Raw genomic sequence first — 18,364 nt, 5'->3', positions numbered from 1 at the left:
TGTTTTTTTTTCTTTCATATGATGAATGGCAGCAATAAATCAGAGGTATCAAATAAATACATTCACTGAAAATGAACAAAGTTCTTGTCCTGTTAACAGACTTCTACCCTCCTACTTCCTTAATGCCATACTATTAAATGAACAACTGATGTAGAAAAATATTATCTCCCCTCCTCTCCCCCAGTGAAATGGCTTGTTAGTACAATTTAATTTGACACAACTTCTGAGAATCATTTTGGAATTGTGGAGTAATTAACCCCTCTTGCCTTTAAACCACAATAAGAAATTTAGCAAACTTATGTTCTAATAACATGTACATACAATAGGAATTAATGTTATTGTCCAGAGGCAAAATAATTCGTTTTCAAAATTTAGCCTTAGAACCACTTATCATGAAACTAGTTTTGATTTAGACATGCCCAAAAGCCTTACTGTAACATCTATGAACAAGTTCATAACAACAAAATGAAGAACTACTAATAAATTCTGTCAAACAATAAATAAAGTACATTAAATAAAACAACTAATACTGATTAACATTAACTTGGCAATCTCATTAACAACCATGAGTATTCTGACTGTAACCAAAGGAAAAATTCATAAATGCTAATTTTCAAGAGCTGCCATGAAGTAGAAAACTGTACTGCCATCCGACTGGTCCAGGAATGGCATTGTCTGTACTCGTCCTCTCCCACTGCCTGTACACAACAGCGAGACATGTTCAGGAAAGAAGTGGCATTTGGTCGAATGTTCAAACTATACTCTATCCCACGTAGGACGTCGTTGGTTTTTAGAATTAGAAGCATCTCCCTAGGAATCTTGTTAAGTATTTCTGAGATTTCTATGAGGTATGTTGCAGCATTGTCCTTAATTTCATCACTCTGAGAAAGGAAAGAACAATTAAATTTGAATGCATTTGATTTTGTTAGACACATGAATTGAATTTTAGAATGTCTGAAAAGTTCCTACAGTCATACAGTTTTTTAAAATTATTTCAAGAGCTAATACTGCTTTTGTAAATTGATATCACTATAAAGTTTATTTTCCAAGGCAATATTTGAAAACATTCAATGTACCAGCACTCTTAGCTGTTAGTTGTTTTATATAGTCTATAACTTCACTAATATTCAAATTTTTTAGACAAAATATACTGTTTTTGAAAGAAAAAAAATTAACCAATTGATGCTTTTAAAAGCCATGGCATGCTCTGGTTATGAGCAAACCATCTGTGTGTTAACGATTTGACATGTTCACATATTGAAAAACTGATGTTTCAAAACAAAAATTCTGGATTTTTCTTGGGGATACCTCAGACTGTGTAATTTGTGATTTGTCTATCCCGCTAGTGATGGCCTTCCAGGAGCGGGCTGTTAACATGCATGCAAACAGTCCATACATGTCACCACAATTCAGTTCTGCTGAGTACTTCTTAATGCCCTCCAAGTCAGCATTGATAAGCGACATCCAGAGCTTACTATAGCTCACCCGAAATGGATCAGTCAAAGTCTAAATGTTTACAAGAAAATCCCCTTTACAAATTTAAACAAATAGGATGCACATTAAGTTTCAATGCTTCTATAATTTTCAGTATGTTTACTGAAGTATTTGGAAATGTCTGCAAAAAATGTTATCTGTCTTGTTTTTCAATTAAGTACATGTATTGGAAAAATTACTTGAATTATTATGTATAAAACTGCAGATAAGTAGACAAACAACTTGACTAAGTCAAAGAGTGCTTTGAAATTATGAAATTTAATAAATCATACATCTAAATCATCTCTGAACCTGATACAATCCATGGTCAAGAAGAATTATCTGAGTTCCATCTTCCGTTTTGTTCACCAAGACGTTTCCAGGATGGGGATCACAGTGTACATAACCCTGGACAAATATCATCTCACTGTACAGCTTCCCTAAATTCTTACTAACCTGAAAAAACAGGCTTTATGTGGTTAAAAGTGAATCTGAATCTCTTGTAAATTTGTTTTTATAGAAAAACAATAATCAAACATCAAAGAGCTTTCAAAATAAAAGTTTGTTCCCTTTATCTGATTTATTCAATATTGGTTAAAGAAAGTAATAAAACAAGAACTAATAAACCCCTAAATATAATATGGTAGTGTGACCAATGCATGAAAACAATTGAAAGTTTTTAAAGCTAAAATGTTATAAATATGTGTACTAGGTAATGCTTCATTCTCACAAACAAAATTTTTCAAATACCTCATTAACATTAATTTCATGTTTCTCCATGTAAGCCTTGTCATCTACTTTTCCTCCCTCACAGAATTCCATCGTCAGTACCCTCTCTGATGACAACTCCCAGTGAATTTTGGGCACTTTCAGAAAGCGGAAATGTTTGAAAAGTCTCTCTACTCTCTCACAGTTTTGTCCCTCATGGACAAAGTCCAGTTCCAGTGGAAGGTTCCGTTTGGTTTCCTCAGCAAGCCACATATACTGAAAGCCTGGGAAAATCCAGGCAATACAGTGCACTAGAAGCTACAATAGAAAATAGAACTTGCTCTAAATGACTACCGTCAGAGTGTTTACAAGAGTGTTAACAATAGTACATATTTAAAAATACTCAGTTAGCTTATTACCTCCATTGTTTTGATGTCTACATAAGAATGGCTTTTGACTTGAGGATGTTGAATTTTGACAGCGAGTACTGTTCCATCTTTCAGAGTCGCTTTGTGTACTTGTGCTAATGAAGCAGCTCCCAGTGGATTCTTTTCAAAACTCTCAAAAACATCCTCCACCTATGATAATAAGCATACCTTAATTTTCAAACTTGAAAAACAATAAAATATTTATTATATATTTTGTACAGTAACCAACTTTTATCAAAAAGCTGCATATACAATGTACAAAATTTTTTTGTAAAAAAAAAAAAAAATAAATAAAGAAATTTGTTCTTTAAGTTACCTTCATTTTCAAATCTTCTTCAAAAACTCTTTTCAATTCTTCCACATCAGACTGGGGGGCTTTATCATGTAAAACCTTCATAGTTTCTACATATTCTTTGGGTAAAAGGTACTCAAGAGACCCTACGTGTTGACCCACTTTAATGAAAGCTCCCCCATTTATGCAGCACATATCTCTCAAACGCAAGGCTGACCTCAGATGAATCTTAAGAAAATAAAAGAATTTTTTTGTTTTTAATTTATTCTTAAGAATTATAAGTGTGTAATTTTTCATTCCAATAAAAAAAATTAACAATTTAACCCTTTTATTTGATTCTGTTCAAATATCAAAATTGAAACAGTTTAGCCCTTTACCTTTGACTCACATGCTATACCCTTTTACTCCCAGTACCTCTGACTTTAGATTTTGACTCAATTGTGTCTGATTTATATTACCTCTGATTTGACTTTCTGGTATTCTGGAGAATCATAGTCCAGTCCCCTTAGATTAATCTTATAATCTGCTACTAGTCTCACTGCCTGTGTAAGTAAAATTTACAAAACACTGAAATGCTTCATTTCATCTTTTTTAACATGTTTAATAATTATACCCACACTACTTATTCTCAATGGTTAAATACATGTACTTAAAAAATTGCAAAGCTCACCACAACACATTATTTAAACTTATGGTACTGAGAAAGAAACATATAGATCATAGAAAGACAGATGAATACAATAAAATTCATTTAACCATTGAAATAACATTTAAAATTAAACTGGTTGAACAAAGTCACGACACATTATCTAAACTTACTGCCCATGCTGCTCGGCCAAATCTGACCACTCCAATGGTTGATATATCCCAGTCATTCTTCTGTAATAGATAACCTGTTCCTCCTATGGCCCCTCCAAGGGCTCCATATTTTGTTATCCTCCACAACCTTTTAAACACCATATTTTCTGTCAACGAGAACATTATAGATCACTCATAAATCAGAATGGCATGCAGCAAAGCATTTAAAAGAATGAACTCTTCCATAATCAATATTCTGTAAAACTGTTATACAGTACTCCAATAAAAAAAGTCTCTTAATGATTCATTCACTAAGTAGCATCTACCACAGGACTCCTTGGTGGGATACTGAAAGTTGATATGCTTTGCACCACTTCTTCATGAGGGATCAGATATTATTCATTGAACTATACAGTCAAACCTCGTTCTCTTGAACTCAAAGGGACCCAGAAAATACTTTGAGATAACAAAGAATTCAAGATATCCTGGGAAAAATACTTAAGGAATAAGTAGTTGGAACTTCAAAATAACTTCATAATGACATATCCATGGTATTCAAGATATCCATGTTCGAGATACCGAAGTTCAACTGTCTTTTGTTTATTATAGAAAGGCTTGCACATGAACTCTAATTTCAATTTTGCATTGTTTACATTCTCATTCCAATGTGCATGTTGTTTTTAGTTTTGTTTTTGTTTGTTCAGTCTAAGAAAGCATTTGTGAAAATGTCATTTTTCAGGGAATAATGTCTTCAATTCAACAGTTTACTGTGACATTTAAACTCAGTATTTCCAACATGACCAATTCACAATCAAATACAGAAATGCTTAACATTAATGTCTACAGGAGATGGTAGCAAAGACAACATTTATGTGACATGATAAGGCCAAAACTTCTGAAGGATGACAAAAACATTTAAACAATATTCAACATTTACTACAGAAGTATTTATCATGTTTATGGGTTTTTCTTGTTGACCAATACAATTGATTTTGAAAAATGAAATATTGTTGAACATGTAAATATCAAATTTCAAATTTATTTATATAGATATCTGTAATTTATCTGCCAGTGGACTTTTCTTTTCAGAGTATTTCTTCAAGATCTAGTGGAAAATATCCCAAACATGGTGGATAAAAGAGTACAGATCTTTAACTTTTTTTTAACAATGGAATATGAAATATTTGTAACTAAGACAATATAATTTTAAAGAGTTCAAAGACAACTTTCACATTCTTTAGAGTTATCTCTGTCATTGTAACACTCTTTTTTTCTCACTATATCCTTTGTAACTTACCTATAAATATTTCAAACCTTCAAACACTTTCAGACTAGCTATTTTGTACCATTCCTGTATTATCAAAGTATGGGGCATAAAAGAAAACATATTGAATAAATATATATATGTACAGATTTAATTTGTAAGACACTGCCCCATACAGTTAGTAATTTTATAGAAGGAAAACAGTAGGTTACACCGATTGACCCCAGATTGACTCTGCAATGGGAAATAACTTTTGTAAATGTGAAAGTCATCTATTCATAATCTGTTATCTTAGTTAGGCCTTATATCTAATTCAATTGACAAGAATTACTTTTCTTCTAAAAAATTCCTTATGTTTCTTTGTGTAGATTTTGCATTTGACTGCAAATGCCAAAGAGTGGAAAAAACAACAAAATTTAGGACTTCAACCAAATAAATGGAAACATTTCAATCTCAGTCTTTGCCATATGTGCCAACTTAAGGACGACGGACCTAATTCGAAATTTCATGCCACTGCACAGAAAACCGTGCATATGCCTTGAATCAAATTGACTTAATTATGTATTGGAAAAGATAAAAAATATACATTTTTAATTCTTTTAAAGATATTCAAACGCTCCCTCTCAATTCAAAAATATTGTAAATATTTTGATTTATATTCATTTGTTAATTTTATAAATAAATAGTTTATTTGGCCAATGTATTTTCATTGAAAATTTCCCCAAAAATGTGCCCTACACCTGAGTTTGACATGCCCCCCTGAAAAATCTAAGCCAATGACCCATTTGTTTTTTGGCATAATTTGCTGGTAAATTTTCTTGTTAACATTGTCCTTTAATATGAATAAAAATTCAATTGCAGAATTTTTTCAATGATCACTCTTATACCCTACACTGGCAATTTCCCATTACTTCCTATTAGGGTTGTCAACGAGTACCCGGTTAACCGGGTACTCGCTCGAACGTCCGAGTATCAAATACTAAAATCGGTACTCGGTTACTCGGATGTATATTTTTTTCATATTTCAAAGTGCATATATTTATTAAAAACTTACCAAAAAATGTGATTTAAATATGCATTGTCCATGTCTATACAGTAATTACCGTCACCTACACCAGTTAATACCCGTTATCGCCTGTGGCTGTGTTCGTGTATATACAGTAATTAATCACTGGACACTGTACACAGCCGTTCTCACCTCTTGTGACCCTAATTTTTGAGATGGCTTTCATTATTTGTTTTCAATGAACATCGTTTAATTATGATCTATTAATTATTCTATGATTATTCAATTAGCATATGGAAACGAAATCGGACATACATAGAAATACCGCTACCGATTCACCAGACTGTTCAAAGTGAATAAATATTTATAAATAATCGAAGATTAAAAAATTTTAAAAGCGCATAGGGTGGAAACAACAATATATTAAAGGAATCACTTTTTAGTTTGCTGTGCATACCTGGGCATCAACGGCAGTTGGAAACGTGGAATAATTTATGCATAACAGGTGGAGTTGTAAGTATCGAGAAATTAACATGCTTAACTTTCAGAGTTATCACAAAGAAAGCATTTGCAAACGTAAATAATATATACGACTCGGGATCACTATACAGAGTTCATTCCCACTGTTCCCAAAGATATTCTCTCTCGCTAGTCTAATCATTACAAAGTTGCGTCCTTCTCTTCCATTGACCAAATAGTCTTCATAAATAAGAACTGTAACGCATTTGTAATTATTGGTGTATTATTTGATCATGTCTTTTGTGTTTGTTTGATAAATAAATTAAGTACCAAAAAAAATCGTTTTTGTTGGGCTCGATGTTTATGTACAAATTGTACATGCATTATAGCATGTTATAAACGAAAGAAAACATCGACGTGGTAAACAGGTCTCAAACTTTTACATGTATAAACACTTTTTCCGAGTACCCGGGTACTCGATCGGAAAATCGTCCTAGTAACCGATTATCAAATATTGACCGATTTGACATCCCTACTTCCTATAGTAATCACTTTACCTCATATTAAAATTTGAATGAAAAATCTATTGCAGAAATTAATTAGGTCCATTGTCGTTAATGGGTGTTATAATATGGACTTTGAAGCTATGAAATCTTTAAAACAAGGACCGACCATTTGATTCTGAAGGGAGTTGGGGGGGGGGGGGGCTGTCAGATTTTGGAAATAAATAATCTGTCCTTGACTAGTGCTGCTTACCAACCCCCCCCCCCCCCTCTCCCCCTAGAATTTTAGGGTTTTCCTTTTCCTTTTTTTTGGCTTGTGAAACTTTTTTCAGTGAATAAGAAAATAAATAATCTGTCCTTGATAATCTTGAAAATAATAATATGTCCCTGACTGGCATGAAAAAAAAGTAACACCCCCCCTTTCAGAATCAAAAGGTCGTCCCCTTCCCCCACCCTTTTCACCCACATTAACCCTGGTTATTTACTCTTCAGATGAAGGTTTTGTTTGTCAAGGCACTTGAAAGAAACCGTACTGTAGAGCAGTGATCTAATTGGTTGCCAATATCTTGTCTACCATTTGACATTTTGATCCGAATTTACTCTTTTTAAAATGTAAATTTCTTTAACTTTTCAAAAGAAAATGTTCATCACTTATAGTTTGAGTAAGCATACAAATATATAGTGAACAGGTACCATTGCAAATGGATAAGAGTAGGAGATACAATAAATGCAAAGAAATTCAGGTACTTACCCACCTGACAGTTGTGTAACTTGTCATTGGGGTGTTTTAAGGGTTATAGACAGTTTAATCAATGACTAATTCGTAATAGAACACTGCTTTATTATCTTTGATGTAAATTTATCAATATATTCATTATATTTAATTAACCACAAGAAATTACTTTTTAGTTCTGTAATCTTTTGTATAATAACCATAACTTCTTTTTTTTTTATTTACTCAATAATATCCGGGATTAATTATTCTCTATGTTTTAAGTTTTAATACTTAGGTTACATTCAGACGTCAGACAAGATGGCGATGAAACTATCAGAGTGAGTTGAAAACAAAAAATCTTTAAAATTCTTTTAAATAGCAGAGATGAGTCAAATCAAAAAGAGAATAATTTTTATATGATTTACAGCCATCTTTTAAGATATTTCACTGGGTGTATTATAAACATATAAGACACTGTACTACACTATTCAGGCCGCAGCAGTTTAACATGGTGTAGTGATATCAATAATTGCATTGAACTTGAAGATAAAGATTTATTTTTAAAAATTGAAAGGTGTCTCACTGTGGCTAAATGTTTCTCAAATTTGAAAACTGACTTCCGTTAATGATACTTAATACTGTAACAATAGCGTGGTCAACAGACTGGTCAAAAAGGTGTATCAGGACATTATTTTTAAGTTATAGTCTCCCCTATTCTCCATTGAGAAGTTGATGGCTCGTTTTAATACTCCCCCTCAACTTCTTCTCACGAAAGGCCTAGGCTAATAAAAGCAGTTCAGAAATAGACTAAATGAAGAACCAAACCGGGTCCCACTTCGATTGATGTTTTAGGATTGATGCATTATCATAGACATATTTTGGATGCACAGATGTTGTGTTGCAATGGAAATGCGATTAAAAATACCCATTCTGCTGACTTAAAAACATTTATCACAGTAGAACACTTCCTTGCGATATCTGTGTCGCCGGATTCGTTTCTTCATTCAAAACTGCGTTTGAACCCTGTTGACCTCTAAAAAAAGTCTAAAACTTTTTCTCCAGATAAATTGGATTAAATGTTCAAGTGCAATATAGTTGTCCGGAGGAATAGTTTTAGACTTTTTTAGAGGTCAACCTGGGTTCAAACGCAGTTTTCAGTGAATAAACAAATCCGGCAATACAGATATTGCAAGTAAAAGTTCTTTCATTAAAAACATGTTTTAAGTCAGCAGAATTGATATTTATTCGCATTTCTATGGCAGAATAACATCTGTGCATTCAGACTAGGTCTGTGATATCCCATCAGACCTAAAACATCAATCAAAGTGGGGTCCGGTTTGGTTCTTCATTTATAGTCAGTTTCTGAACTGCTTTTATTAGGTCTTTCGTAGAGAAGTTTAGGGGGAGTATTAAAACGAGCCATCAACTTCTCATTAGAGAATATAGTCTCCCCCATGGTACCTTTCAAGGAATCACTTTTTGCATTATATATCAAAATACATAAATACCTTAGCATTCAAACTAGTTTGATCAGTATATCAGTTTTTCCAACTCTGCTTTGATGGGAACCCTCGAGTTCATCTAGTATATTGACAGGGCTTTCAATGGGCAATGATAACAGCAAATTCAAAGTCCATAGGGATTATATATTTCAAAAATGGCTGCTAATTCAGAAAGGGATTCATCATTGTTCTTGTTAGTCCCCTAGTGAAACTGCAGGGGACTAAAGGTTTCCTCTGAGTCTGTCCGTCCATCTGTCTAGCTGTCCCTCTGTCTGTCTGTCAGTCTGTCCCATTTGGTTTTCTGCACTTTTTTCCTAAACACTTGCAGATATTGAGCTGATTTTTGGTATGTGAGTGTATCTTGAAGAGTTACAGATCAAGTTTGCATTTCGTTCCGCTTCAATGATTTTTAGAGGAATTACGACCTTTTCAATTTTTCAGGGTTTTCCGCAATTTTTTTCTAAACGCTTGCAGATATTGAGCTGATTTTTGGTATGTGACTTTACCTTGATGAGTTATAGATCAACCGCTTCATTGATTTTTGATGGAATTATAGCATTTCCAATTTTTTGCAGGAACCAGATTACACTTGCCGGTAGGGGACTAGTATTGCTAATGCAATACTCTCAGAATGCTTGTTTCTTGTTGTCAATAACGTAATGATGCACATGCTCAGAATCAAATTATGCATCACACTGGGTAAATAACAACTCCCTCTTGCCCTAGACAGCAGCAGCCAAAATTTACATTGTATTTCATAGAAAAATCGTGTCATACATGTTACTTTGTTTCAAGTACTTGTACAGTATCCAATCTGGCTAAAACTGATTTGGAAATGATGAAACTTAAATGTTTAATGGTATTTTCTATGGAACAAGTCATAAAATTTTTATCTTTAATATGCAAAAGAAAAGGTATGAAATTGAAAAGAAGTATATACAGATTACTTTTCACATGATTTTGAATTGAATGCCATGAAAAAATTTTATTATCTACATATTTCAATTATAACTCCTTAAGTATGGGAGAAAAATATGTTTAAATCAAAACTTTGATATTTTGAAGATATTCCTCACTCAGGCCTTTCAAAACCAGTGCTTCTACCCTTTTAAAATCATGATTGTATGGGCCAAAATATTCAACTGAGAAAAATTCAATTATTTAATTGAAGTTGCTTCCACAAGGTACCTCCTATTTTTGTAAAAGTACCACCTGTTTCTACAGCAATTTTTTTCCCACCCGTTGGGAATGGGTCCGGTACCAATTCAATTGGGAAAAATATCGAAATAGAACAAACAGAAATTTTCTATCATGACAACAAATGAAATTTATTTTGCGTTTATTCTAAACTCGTAACCTTTTAATTCGCGCTTTCAAAAATCAACAAGTATTCATTGTTTTACATATTAATGTCCCTTGTTCTCAGGTTGTCATGCTTTCAAGCTGTCAAAAATGTAAGACACTAGCATAACTATGCTGTCAACAAAATACTTCCCGTCATATTATCAGGGATCTCTACTTTTGATTTAAGAGGAACTTAAACATTTAGTTAACTCATAGAACATTTCATATGAAAAGAATTATGATGTCATCATAATGTTCCTCAGCAGTTGAATTGGGAATTTTTAGACTCAAAATTGGGAAGAATTAACATTTTTTTTTTTTTTTTTTTGGCATTTGGGAAGGGTACCTTTTACCGGTACCAGTTATATAAGGGGAAAAAAAGCTGTTTCTAATCTTTTTGAAAGCTTTGCTCTCTGTCCTTGGCAGGTATACCAGTATTCAAAAATAAGCCATAGTTTATAATCTTATTCATTTGAAATCATTTTGGGATATAATGTTCTATTTGAGCAATGATTCTCAACCCATTCATGTCTGATTTTTATTATTGCAGCATTTTGCCGGCTCCTAGCCAGCATGTCTTTGATAGAGAAGATGATGAACGTCAACAGAGGGCTCAAACACAGGTATAATTTTTATCATATCATTTTATCAGGGCAATAGGGATAACCACTCCTTCAAGATAAGGCCCAAGAAAGTCTGAATTTAGGGTTTTTTTAACTGACCTTTTTTTTTTTATAAATAAGAAATTTGTAGCTTATCTGTATATTAGTTATATTTGCCCATTTGCAACTTTAATTCACATTCTGTTTACTGATTTTTTTTTAATCAGCTGATGCCTGTAATGAGCAGAAGAACTGCCCCACCATATGGTCACAGAAAAGGATGGATTCCACGAACACAGGAGGTGTGGCATTTATCATTGTCATATACCTAATATAATATTTATTCATATTTTCATGTACAAATGTTTTTTTTTCCCTGTTGATCTTATTTTTTATGACCCCTTCATGAAATGGCTTGAGCATATTATGTTATCCCATTCCATCTGTCATTCCATTATTCTGTCATATTGAGTTTTCAGACTTTTTGTTTTGGCCATTCTTGTAGATAATGAGCTGATTTTTGGTATGTCTCTTAATATTGATGACTTTAATACAGTTCACGTTTAAGTTTCATGTTGATTGGCTAATTTTTATGAAAGTTGTGGCCCCAAATCTTTCAAAATTTTTAACAATTCACTGTTTTCCCTACTTTTTTTAACTATGCTGGTAGATGATGAGATGATTTTGTTATGTCTCTTGATAGTGATGACTTGCAGATTAGGTTTGAGTTTCTTGATGATTGACCCATTTTTACAAAAGTTATGGCCCTTAGACTTTGTAAATTTCTAATAATTCACTGTTTTCAGGACTTTTTTGGCTGCTGAATCATTCACTGTTTTTGGTCTTTTTTATTGATTTGCTTGCCAGTGATGACTGTTTTATGTAGCATAAGTATGTTGTTGTATAGATAATTGACTCCATAAAATAAATGCAGCAACATGATATTTTATTTTTTGTGCCTTTTCACCCATTGTTATTTTCACACTCTTGGACTTTCACATATTTAAATTTGATGGACAGCCGGGCATTCGTGTCACACTGACACATCTAGTATTATTCAAAAGAGGTGTTTTTCTACTATGTATGTCTGTAATGAAATACATGTAGGTTATTTCTTTTCTTCCAAAAAAGTTCAAATTATAGGAATTATTATCAGATATAATGTATTATTATTAGTATTAAGTAAGAAATGGACTAATTGTTATGGTCCTTTCAAGTTTGGGTACATTCATAAGCTGAATTTATTTGTATGCAAATTCTTACTTTGATTATACATGTAACCTAAATGCATTGTCATGACTATTTCAATTCTGCAGCTTTGGTTCTAATTTGAAAAGTAAATGTACTAAATTTTCACCTGTATTCTGAAAATGAGGTTATGTATCTTTCATTTTCGATAGGATTTTGGAGATGGGGGAGCATTTCCAGAGGTCCCAGTGGCACAGTTTCCACTGGGAATGGGACAGAAGAAGTCCACATCAAATGCATTGGCAGTGCAGCTAGACAGCAGTGGGAAAATCAAGTATGATGCTATTGCCAGATATGGCCATGGGAAGGACAAGGTAAATGAAACTTTTTATAGAAATCTAAGCAGTTTTCACCAAACTTCAGTGGTCAGAAGACCAAGGCTCGTGAAATTGGTGTCAGACAAGTAAAAATCCAAATCAAAGAAGTTCTAAGGGGCTGTCATTGTTCTTCAGTCTTTGACATAGCGAACTACATCAACTGTTCAGTAATGGAATGTTGTGTCTAATTCAAATGTTTGTAAAATGCAATAGTCTATATACAAATTTGTGATTTTCTTCAGTAGAAACACATTTATTAGCAACTTTATTTAAAAAAAAAATCAAGACACTATAAAGATTAATTGAAATTGTTCTTCAAAACATATTTATCACTGAATTTATAAGCTGTTGTTTGAAAAAGCTTTCCATGTAGGAAAAAATATTAATTTTGGGGGGTGGTTTTCTTGTACAGGTTGTTCACTCCAAATTTCAAGACCTAGTACCAAAACAAATAGATGAAGATGATCCAGATATGCAGCTGCCTGATGAGGAAGCTGTGATGGACACTACAGAGAAAACAAGGCAAGCCCTGGAGAAACTGGTGTCCACAAAAATCTCAGCTGCCCTGCCGGTCCGAGCAGCAGAAAAACAGGCCCCTGCACAGTATATCAGGTAGGGATTGACATTTAGGAGGAAAAAATTGGAATTTTTTGAGATCATGTCATTCACTTGGATATTTCGACTAATTCCTCATAATTCCGATGTTGTACTGAAGTCAACCATTGGCTGAATTAATTGCCTGCTCCTTAGTATCACATAAGACCTTGTTAATATCATTTGTAATTATTTGGATTCTTTAGTAGCGAATCTGCAAAATTTAGATTTCTTAAAAGTTGAAAATGTTACAGATATTTAATCTGAATTACTTTTTTTTCTTTCTAGGTACACTCCATCGCAAGAAGGAGTGGCATTCAATTCAGGTGCAAAACAGAGAATTATTAGAATGGTGGAGGCACAGAAAGACCCCATGGAACCTCCTAAGTTTAAGTAAGTGTTGTTCTACTCACCCAAATCAATGAATTTTTACACACACATCTACCCCACCCCAAATGAAATATTCTTTAAATTACAATTTATAAATGTTAAAATTTGAAATAATATTTTTTTTTTCGGGGGGGGGGGGGGGGTTAAAACATTGAATATAATCTCATTAATCCCTCTTGGATTGCATTAAATGATATTTATCATCTTGATGATTTTGTCTTCAGGGTTAACAAGAAGATTCCCAGAGGACCCCCCTCACCTCCAGCACCTGTAATGCACTCACCCAACAGAAAGGTCTGACATTCTCTTGTTATTGCCTCATTTCAATGAAGAATGCCTAATTTAACCAATTGAATACTACAGTTTTTGCCGCAAGAAAAGTACATGTATAACCCATGTTTCTTTTTTTAAGGTTACAGTAAAAGAGCAGCAAGAATGGAAGATTCCTCCCTGTATCTCCAACTGGAAAAATGCAAAGGTAACATTAATTGTGATTTGGTGAGACTTATTGAATCCATCTTGGTTCAAATTTCACCAAGCAGTTTGAACTAAACTCTGGTGAATTAAAGAAATTAGAAATAACAAAGAAAGAAGTAGTTTTAAATTAATGTACAATGTATAACTTGTTTTTACATTTAATTCATTGACATTAACCATGGTATTTTACTTATAAAAGATCTTAAAATTATCTTTTGAATCTAGTTGCTTAATAGTAAAAAGGAAAACATTAATTTTTTGGGTTTTTTTTAGTGTAATTCAGTTTTTAAAATTTTTCAATTCTAGGGTTACACAATTCCTCTTGACAAGAGACTAGCAGCAGATGGGAGGGGTCTACAAGGTGTCCACATCAATGAAAACTTTGCCAAACTTGCAGAGGCTTTGTACATAGCAGACAGAAAGGTGAGGACTTAAAATTAATTTTGTTAATAATATATTTACCTCTGGGAAAGCACAAAGTAGTTTATGCCAAGATTGCTGCATTTAGATACACACATTAATATGTTTTACTGTGTAAGTTTAGCAGAAAAGTGAGTACAAATTTGACAATTTTTTAAGATAGAAAATAAACCTTTTAAAATTGATTGATTTCTCTGATTTCAGGCAAGAGAAGCAGTTGAAATGAGAGCACAGATTGACAGGAAGATTGCACAGAGAGAAAAGGAAAAGAAGGAGGCAACTCTGAGACAGCTGGCTCAGAAAGCTAGGGATGAAAGGGCAGGAATCAAACAACATGATGGTAAAAACTAACATCAGTTTTATCCTTTTTTTCCTTTGCTCATTTTTAATACTGAGTTAATGTCTTGAAACATCCTGAAAATTACCTTCTTTTTCTTTTCTACCATTGTGTATATAACATATCAATGTCATGCATCTGTTTTGATCTCTGTATTTTTTTATGAGTGTACTGGAAGTATTTGTGAGAATTTTCTTAAACAAGAATGAAAGACAATTTTACATATGCATGTTCAAGTATTTGTGATTGATTTAGTAGAAAATAATGTTCAATATACATGTAAACAGAAAACAAAAGTTAACTTTATTGATTGCTTTTCCTGTATGTATCAGATGAAGAAGTTGCAGAGAGAGATGAAATCAGGAGAGAAAGACAAAAGGAGAGACAACGAGACAGAAACTTGGCCAGGGCTGCCCCAGACCGAAGATCTCGCATACAAAGGGAAAGAGAGAGGGACATCAGTGAGAAGATTGCCCTGAACATACCAGACTCCCGAGCGGGCGGCAGTGGTGATGTCCAGTTTGATCAGCGTCTGTTTAATCAGTCCAAGGTAGAGATAGCAGAGGCTATTGACTTCTGAAAGATCAAAAATGCTGATTCCAAACCTCACATGATTTGCAGTAAAGGTGATCAGTGGACTTTTATGCTTATGATTTGAATGTTTCATTGATGTGCTTTATTTTTGAAGGGTATGGATAGTGGTTATGGGGATGAGGAAGCATACAATGTTTATGACCAACCCTGGAGAAAAGATCACTCACAGATTGCTAACAGCATCTATCGACCCTCCAAGAATGTAGACAAGGAGATGTATGGTGATGATTTGGACACTCTTATGAAGTCTAACAGGTAAGCGTGACATTTTCCAAGGAAGACCTGTTATGATTTAGGTGCCTAGAAAAATAGGGGGTAATGTTTTGAATGACTTGCAGACTTTTTAGATTGATCCTAAATTAGAGATGTCAGGCTAGGGCATATTCCATTTCAATATCAATCAGATCAGTCTGAAAAATGCATTATAATTAATTTTTTTTCTTATCCAATGCTGGTGAAGGTTTAACCATTTTAACTGAAATTCATGTGATACAATTAATTTTTAAGGCCTTCTCATTGATTCCAATGATGTTTTTATCATGGTATTAAGTATCTTTTGTAATTCGCCCTAGGTTTGTACCTGACAGAGGATTTGCAGGAACAGACAGGAATGCTAGAAGGGAGGGGCCAGTCCAGTTTGAACAAGATGAAGAAGATCCCTTCGGTCTCGGTCAGTTCTTGGAGCAGGCCAAGAGGGGAGATAAAAGGAATGCTGATGATTCACGGTCGAGTAGGGACTATGAAGGAAGTAAAAGTAAAAAGAGACGCGAGTAGTGAGGTCTGATCTAACGCACAGTGACTTCATCTCCTGTCTCTTCCTAACACTTCCCTCATTACAGAAGGAAAAGTACACACCCCTCATTACAAAAGGAAAAGTGTTGTGGATCCTAAATTAAAGACAAAAATTTTAAATGTGTAAAATACTGGAGATTTATGTCAGAATTCAATGAATTTGTGTACATATATGTATATCATTTTGATATCCGAAGGAAATAAATCATTTTATAAATTATTTTATCAGTGGATGGAAGGATCAAATCTGCTTATTTGTACCTATAGTGATGAATGTTTGCCCTTGTAACTGTAGATTACTTCTGAATTGCATAAGCTTTAGTTAAACAAGTAGTTAATACCAGAACTTTAAAAAGGGTGCCAGGAGCAGTTAAGCTTTGGTCAGCTTAGTTCAGGTCAGAAGTTGAGCCATAATCAGTCTGATTGAGGTCATGAGCAGTTAAACGTTGGTTAGCTAGGCAGAGATCAAGTGCACTTTAACTTTGGTCAGCTATGAGAAGCTGAGCCTTGGTCAGCTTGACTGAGGTGAGGAGCAGTTGAGCCTTGGTCAGCTTTGCTGAGGTCAGTATAGTTAAATTTTGGTCAGATTGGCTGAGGTCAGAAACGGTCAAGCCTTAATCATTTTGGCTGAAATTAATAGTTCAGCTTTGGTTGGCTGGCTGAAATTAATAGTTCAGCTTTGGTTAGCTTGGCTGAGATACTGTACTTTTTCATTTCAGTTGTGCAACAAGACGTGGTCACCTAAATTGGGTAATGCAATTGTATGAACATGTATGTAAACGATTAAATGTTCAATATAAACTAAATACATTTGATACAAAAGTTCACTTTGCCTGTTTGATGAGGCCTGGGATCTTATAAATGATATGAACCGGGTTTTTGTGTGTCCTATTCCACTACACAGTGCTACATGTAGTATTTTACACAAGTATTCAGAGCTTATAACTATATACGCCTCTATAATTAACTATCTGCTTGAATTCATCTTTTGTCTTTCGAAAGTTCAAATGTCTGATAAACAAATGACAGTAGTTAGGTGGTAATTTGAGAACAACTGCATTGTAGATATTGACAATCTGCAAGCACGAGACAGTGAAATTATTTTTTTGAAAAAATGACGCTTTCTAAAAAGTTGATCAATGATTCCTATGATCTGGATATTTCTTTGGTATCTAAGGTGAACAAAATGGCCGACACTCGGTTACAGATGTATCTGAACGGGCTTCAGGAAAAATATGATGTAATTCTTTACAAAATGCAAAAGCAAATCATCGAAACCAGACGAGAACTGGACCTTATGCAAACAGAAAAGGATAAAATCGCAATGAGGTTAATGAAAAAATATGCTAATAGAAAAACTTTTCAAAGTGAAGATGTTCCAGGACATCTGAACAGAAACCTTGCTACTTCAACCACTACTTTGACTTCTGTTCCAACAGCCAGTGCTTCAAATTACGAAAGTGCAAGCGAATCTCTGCCATTTTCGAATGCATCGGCTTCAAATTTCGATACAACATTGGATCCGGTGTTTGAGAATGCTCCGTACGGCACCATTGTGAGACCCCATACTTTGGGGAATCCTTTCAAGTTTTCCTCTCAGAGCCGATCAAAGAGAGGGAGAGGCCACAAGAAACAAGACAGGCGTTTCTCAAAACTGAATGAAAGAAATTTAAGTCGAATGGACAAAAGTCTTGCCGAGAATCACAACCTTGGAAGTGACTTCTATGGAGAGAGCAGCTCCAAACCAGACCTGACCCTTGTCTCAAAGATGTGGGAGAAGAATCGGTGTCTTACACGAGGACATTTCCCAAGTAGCGAACTAAGCGTCGAAAGCGTGTACAAGATGGGCGAATTGGATCGAGGTTTGCTAACCAGAAGAAGGCAAATCATGGGTTATGAGATATTAACCACAAGTCGACCAGTTAGACTTAAACCACTGTCCCCAAAGCAGAGATTGAAATCAGGATCTCATTTATCAGTTATGACAGTTTGTTAGACTGGAAGTTTTGGCGTTTTTAATTATCATTTTAAAGAATTTTTTATCATAACGTTCAAAAATACGCAATAACATTTCAGCGTGACTTATAATTTATTTATTATT

General features: G+C 34.0%; 2 protein-coding genes and 1 long non-coding RNA gene across 3 annotated transcripts in view; 2 read left to right on the top strand and 1 right to left on the bottom strand.

The window, feature by feature from the left end:
• Positions 1–18,364, top strand: part of LOC133183057 (uncharacterized) — a 275,276-nt gene that overhangs the window by 242,323 nt on the left and 14,589 nt on the right. The window lies entirely within an intron of this gene.
• Positions 3–7,716, bottom strand: LOC133183030 (aarF domain-containing protein kinase 1-like). Its single transcript, XM_061317950.1, has 9 exons — positions 7,683–7,716; positions 3,721–3,866; positions 3,360–3,443; positions 2,926–3,129; positions 2,601–2,759; positions 2,224–2,499; positions 1,786–1,929; positions 1,309–1,506; positions 3–881 (listed from the first exon to the last, which is right to left on the bottom strand). The coding sequence occupies exons 2-9, from the start codon at positions 3,859–3,861 to the stop codon at positions 540–542; spliced, it is 1,548 nt and encodes a 515-aa protein (XP_061173934.1). The 5' UTR covers positions 3,862–3,866; positions 7,683–7,716; the 3' UTR covers positions 3–539.
• LOC133183027 (SNW domain-containing protein 1-like) lies at positions 7,948–16,483 on the top strand. Its single transcript, XM_061317946.1, has 13 exons — positions 7,948–7,984; positions 11,043–11,115; positions 11,322–11,396; positions 12,495–12,656; positions 13,072–13,271; positions 13,542–13,646; positions 13,868–13,937; positions 14,056–14,121; positions 14,427–14,543; positions 14,745–14,880; positions 15,210–15,427; positions 15,566–15,726; positions 16,044–16,483. The coding sequence occupies exons 1-13, from the start codon at positions 7,965–7,967 to the stop codon at positions 16,243–16,245; spliced, it is 1,605 nt and encodes a 534-aa protein (XP_061173930.1). The 5' UTR covers positions 7,948–7,964; the 3' UTR covers positions 16,246–16,483.

This window comes from Saccostrea echinata, unplaced genomic scaffold (genome assembly GCF_033153115.1).
Source record: "Saccostrea echinata isolate AGI-Se365-2 ecotype Australia unplaced genomic scaffold, CSIRO_AGI_Sech_v1 ptg000009l, whole genome shotgun sequence".
Lineage (NCBI taxonomy): Eukaryota > Metazoa > Mollusca > Bivalvia > Ostreida > Ostreidae > Saccostrea > Saccostrea echinata.
The sequence above is the reverse complement of the archived record's forward strand: the minus strand, read 5'-3'. Positions and strand labels throughout refer to the sequence as shown.